The 5,236-nt window shown below is 45.7% G+C and overlaps 1 protein-coding gene and 1 non-coding gene across 7 annotated transcripts in view; one reads left to right on the top strand and one right to left on the bottom strand.

The window, feature by feature from the left end:
• Nucleotides 1–2,097: 2,097 nt before the first annotated feature.
• Nucleotides 2,098–2,204, bottom strand: LOC116527651. Its single transcript, XR_004258655.1, has one exon. It is a non-coding gene; the product is annotated as a U6 spliceosomal RNA (small nuclear RNA).
• A 1,853-nt stretch (nucleotides 2,205–4,057) lies between these two features.
• The window catches only part of SLC11A2 (solute carrier family 11 member 2), a 56,908-nt gene continuing 55,729 nt past the window's right edge, over nucleotides 4,058–5,236 (top strand). For all 6 annotated transcript variants that reach the window (XR_004270786.1, XR_004270791.1, XR_004270793.1 and 3 more), the window contains exon 1: nucleotides 4,058–4,212. Coding sequence is in view for 1 of the 6 variants with exons in the window: in XM_032284954.1 (XP_032140845.1) it covers nucleotides 4,164–4,212 (49 nt within the window). In the remaining 5 variants the exon portion in view is untranslated. The remainder of the gene's footprint in view (nucleotides 4,213–5,236) is intronic.

Below are 5,236 nucleotides of genomic sequence, written 5' to 3' on the forward strand. Positions count from 1 at the left end.
AAAAAAAAAAAAAAAAAAAAGGACAGACATGCAACAGGGTTTGGGGTTTCTTTTTCTCTCTTTCTTTCGACAGAGTTTTGCTCACTCTTATCATCCAGGCTGGAGTGCAGCGGTGCAATCTTGGCTCACTGCAACCTCTGCCTCCTGGGTTCAAGCGATTCTCCTGCTTCAGCCTCCCAAGTAGCTGTGATTACAAGCTCCGGACATCACGCCCAGCTAATTTTTGTATTTTTAGTAGAGATGGGGTTTCACCTTGTTGGCCAGGCTAGTCTTGAACTCCTGACCTCAGGTGAACTACCCACCTCAGCCTTCCAAAGTGCTGGGATTACAGGTGTGAGCCACCATGCCCAGCCTGGGGTTTCTGTCTTTACACGTTTCTTTAACTGAGGGATGGAGTATTTATGAAGATTCCTGGAAAAAAGGGAAGATATTGCTGGGTGCAGTGGCTCACGCCTGTAATCCCAGTACTTTGGGACGCTGAGGTGGGCGGATCATCTGAGGTTGGGAGTCCAAGACCAGCCTGACCAACATGGAGAAATCCCGTCTCTAAAAAAAATAAATAAATAAAGGGGAAGATTTCTTGGAACTGTGGTGCCAGCCTTTTTTTTTTTTTTTGAGACTGAGTCACCTAGGCTGGAGTGCGATGGCACGATCCTGGCTCACCACAACCTCCGCCTCCTGGGTTCAAGCAATTCTCCTGCCTCAGGCTCCGAGTAGTTGAGATTACAGGCACCCACCACCATGCCTGGCTAATTTTTGTATTTTTAGTAGAGATGGGGTTTCGCCATGTTGGTCAGGTGTTTCCAGCCATTTTTACACCAAATTCTGTTGTTCCAGGAACTGTCATGGTGCTGGGGGTGTATAATTTAATATGTTAATAAGTGTATAATGAGGTCCTAGGAGGAACCTGGGTCAAATCCAGTGCCATGTTGGATCCAGTTGGTCTTAGCTAGTGTGGCCCACATCTTGGTTTTCAATCCCTCTTAGACAGCTATTTACATTTTCTTTTTGCTAGTCAAGTGAAACTGCTCCCTGGAGTTTTCTATCCTCCTGTGACTACCTTGTATCATTCCAGTCTCAATTTTTGAGTGGAAGGGAATTGTTTAAGGTGTACAAGATGGAGGCAATATGGTGTGGTGGTTGAGTCTTGGCTCCTGGATCTCACAGATTTGTGTTCAAAGCCTGGCTTTGCCACTAACTGGCTGTGTTTTTAGGCAAATTAAACTCTCTAAGTCTCGGATTCCTAATTGGCAAAATGAAGATAATAATAAATAATAGTTCCTGCCTCGTTAGTTTATTATGAGGATTGTTTTTTTGGTAGAGACATGGTCTCCCTATGTTGCCCAGGCTGGTCTCAAACTCTTGCCCTCAAGTGATCTGCCTGCCTTGGCTTCCCAAAGTGCTGGGATTACAGGCATGAATCTCTGTGCCAGCCTACTATGAGGATTAATGCTTGTGAAGTGTTAAATAATGGTGTTTGGCTGCAGTGAGTTGGGACTAGGGGAGGGACAGCGGGGGGTGGGTGGGGGATAACTTCCGAAGAAATACCAGATACAGGCGACTAGTGGGGGCAGGAAGGGGGAGGAAGGCAGCAAACCACCTTGCCATGTGTGTACCTATGCAACAATCCTGCATGATCTGCACATGTACCCCAGAACCTAAAGTACAATAAAAAGTAAATAAAATCTGAAAAAAAAAAAAAAAAAATGGTATTTGGTACACAATAAGAATTCAATTAGGCCAGGCACAGTGGCTCATGCCTGTAATCCTAGCACTTTGGGAGGCCAAGGCAGGTGGATCACGAGGTCAGAAGTTCAAGACCAGCCTTAACCCACGGGGAGAAACCCCGTTTCTACTAAAAATACACAAATTAGCTGGACATGGTGGCATTCGCCTGTAATTCCAGCTAATTCCAGCTACTGAGGAGGCTGAGGCAGGAGAATCGCTTGAACCCAGGAGGCAGAGGTTGCAGTGAGCTGATATCACACCACTGCACTCCAACCTGAGCAATAGAGCAAACCTATGTCTCAAAAAAAAAAAAAAAAAAAAAAGAATTCAATTAATGTTGTCAGTTACTCTTTTTTATTTTTATTTTTTATAAATATGGAACGCTTCATGAATTTGTGTGTCATCCTTGCGCAGGGGCCATGCTAATCTTCTCTGTATCATTCCAATTTTAGTATACGTGCTGCGGAAGCGAGCACTCAGTTACTCTTAAGTGCAAATTGGGGACCAGGAAGGCAAAATGGAGTGTGTTTCTTGCAGATGGACAGGGGGGAGCCAGGACACAGCTCAGCTTGCTCATGCTCAGAGAGAAAGAGTTTAGTGTCTGACCCTGAAGGCAGGGTCCACATAGCTGTGTGTGGGAGCCAGATTAGACAGTAGAGGCAGGGCAGACAGCGTGAGAAAGCTGTTGCTGAGAGCTGCGGCTGAATAAAATCATCTTTGAACTGCCTACGGCCCGGCCCCCCAAGTGTTCTTTCTGCTTATCCACCCACTGCTTCCAGACCTCAACATGACCTTGGACATAGTCTAAACCTGACACTCATAATAGTTACAGATTTCTTTGTCCCTTCACTCCCACTTTTTTGAGATAGGGTCTTGTTCTGTTGCAGAGACTGGAGTGCTCTGGCGTGATCACAGCTCACTGTAGCCTCCTGGGTTCAAATAATCCTCCCACTTCAGCCTCTCACGTAGCTGGGACCACAGGCACATTCCACTACACCCAGAGAATTGTTAAATTTTATGTAGAGATGGGGTCTCCCTATGTTGCCCAGGGTAAGAATTCCTAAACTCAAATAGGCCTTTTCCTTCCAAGACTTTAGTTCATGGGCGATTTTACAGGTGCTTCTATTTTCCCCTCAAGTGGAACAAATTGGCCCCCAGCCCAATCTGCAGAGGGAGCTATGCCTTAGGGAATTTATCTGATGTAGAACAAGGTCAAGAGACAGATGAAGTTGAAATGATTTGCCTTTCATGATTAAGAGAGCCCTGAAGCAGAGACCTTTTGTCTGGGTCCCTGAGCAGAAGATTCAGAGATCCATACTTCCTTCTCCTGATTCAGTGGTTGTTCTAGGTAGGAACTAGAACCACTTGCTGGAAGCCTACCTTGACATATTTGAAGCGATTATTGCTTTTCTTTCTTTTCCATTCTAAGCTATTATGTTTTTATGGTTCTAAGCAGATTTCTTGAAAACTACTAGAAAACTGCCTGCTACCTGAAAGCTGCAACTGTTTTCTTCTCTCCTGTATTTTTTTTTACCCCACCCCAATGCTTCTTTCTGGCTTTGTCTTCTAAGTTATTTCCCTGAGGCAAATTTCCGCATTCTTTCAGCTCCCCTCCTCCCAGACTGAGAAATTCTGGGCTTGCCCTGGACTCTCTTGTAGTCTCAGGCTTTTTTCTTTCTTTTTCTTTTCCATCAGGCACCAAGTCTGTACTTTGCGTGGCTCTGATGTCAGCCCATGGATCACTGATTGACCAGGCTGAAGCCAGCGGGTCCTTCAGATGCGGTGGGATAACAGAGCAGGGAGCGTTTCCACCCACACTGAGACTCCTCATAATTGCATCAGTGCTGCACGTACCTACGTGGAAAATACAGGTGGACTGCCAGGCTTGGGGTTAATGGTTTCACCTCACGTCTCAGGAGCAGAGTCCTAGTGCACATGCACCTGTGGAGCCTAAACCAGCTTCACTCCAAGAGGAGCAGAGAAGGGAAGCAATTTCTCTTACTCCGCCCCTTTAATCCACTGCCACTCACAGGCTTGCTACCTGCTCTTGCTCTTGCCAAAAGGGACAGAGATGAAATCTTAGAATAAAAGTTTTTGAACTCAATAAATTGTTACTTAATATTTAGGAGTGGCAGATACATAATGCTTCTTGAGATAAAATCTTAGAATAAAAGTTTTTGAACTCAATAAATTGTTAATTAATATCTAGGAGTGGCAGACATATAATGCTTCTCTTTTCACCACAGGTCAAAGATGAAATTTGATTATGCTTCGGAGGGCGTGGTTTGCCTCTTTAAATTCCTTGCCGGTCTTTAGAAAGCTGCGTGGCTTGGAGCACCCAAAAGTGCCCTTATCTAACAGAGGGAGGCGCACTTGTCTTCCTTCATATATAGAGGCAGGAGCTGGCCTTGGGAAAGGCAAACTAGTTCTGCACCATGAGGAAGAAGCAGCTTAAGATGGAGGCTGCTCCACACTGTGAGCTAAGTAAGTAGCCCAGGGAAGCTGCCCAGCTGAGCAGACCTGAAAGGGTGACAAGTGCAGTGCCAGGAATTTTATTTTTATGTTTTATAGAAGTTTTATTTTTATATTATAAGTTCCCAAAGGAAAGGTTCTGGTCTGGAGGGACTTCATCAAACCTTTCTGAAACTACACAGATGTGTTGTAGAGATAATCTCAGAACTAATTTGTGCGTTTTCTTTTTTCTCCAGGAGAAATTCTGTATGAAAACCAACTTGCTCCAGGAAGCCAAGTCTCCCGCCTTTTTTGGGGGGGGTCCCCGAGTTTGTTTTTACTTGGTACTTTATTTGGATTTTTCTCTTTGCAGTTCATGCTCCTTTCCTCATTTCTTGGATTCTCTTACTAATGAAATTTTCTCCTAGCTGTTTTTACCTGAAGAAAGAAGGTCGGTTATCTTTAATGCTGCAAGCAGTGCGGGGGGTCGGGGAATGAGGGTGGCGGGGGGGATCTAATGTTTTTGCTGTTTGTAAAGGACATTGCAGAAAATTACGGTGATTTGTCAGACCATTGATTCTCCCCTCTTCACTAGTCTGGCAGTCATCTTCAGAGCAAAAGATAGGGTGTGAGGCTGAGGCTGGGGATGGAGTGGGATTACTTTTGGGTAGGTAGGATGAAGTCTAGGAGAACGAGGCAGCGGGGCGAGAAGGAGGTAAACAATTTACTACGGAGGATTGGGAGGACACCTAAGGCTGTCGAACTGGCTGCACTAGCTGATGTTTCGCGGTTCCTCCCATGTGTGGGGTGCTCTTGGTGGGGCAGCAGATAACTAAGATGTGGCTGGGGCGGGGGGGCAAGGAAATGGTCCTGCCAGGTGGCTATACTTTTTTGTCGTCCAGGCTGGAGTGGAGTGCAGTGGCGCGATCTCGGCTCACTGCAAGCCTCCCAGGTTCGAGCGATTTTCCTGCCTCAGCCTCCCGAGCAGCTGGGACTACAGGCGCGCGCGACCACGCCGAGCAAATTTTTATTTTTGTTTTTTTTTTTTTTTTTTTGA

Source organism: Sapajus apella, unplaced genomic scaffold, assembly GCF_009761245.1.
Source record: "Sapajus apella isolate SASKATOON/1434 unplaced genomic scaffold, GSC_monkey_1.0 scaffold2, whole genome shotgun sequence".
Classification (NCBI taxonomy): domain Eukaryota; kingdom Metazoa; phylum Chordata; class Mammalia; order Primates; family Cebidae; genus Sapajus; species Sapajus apella.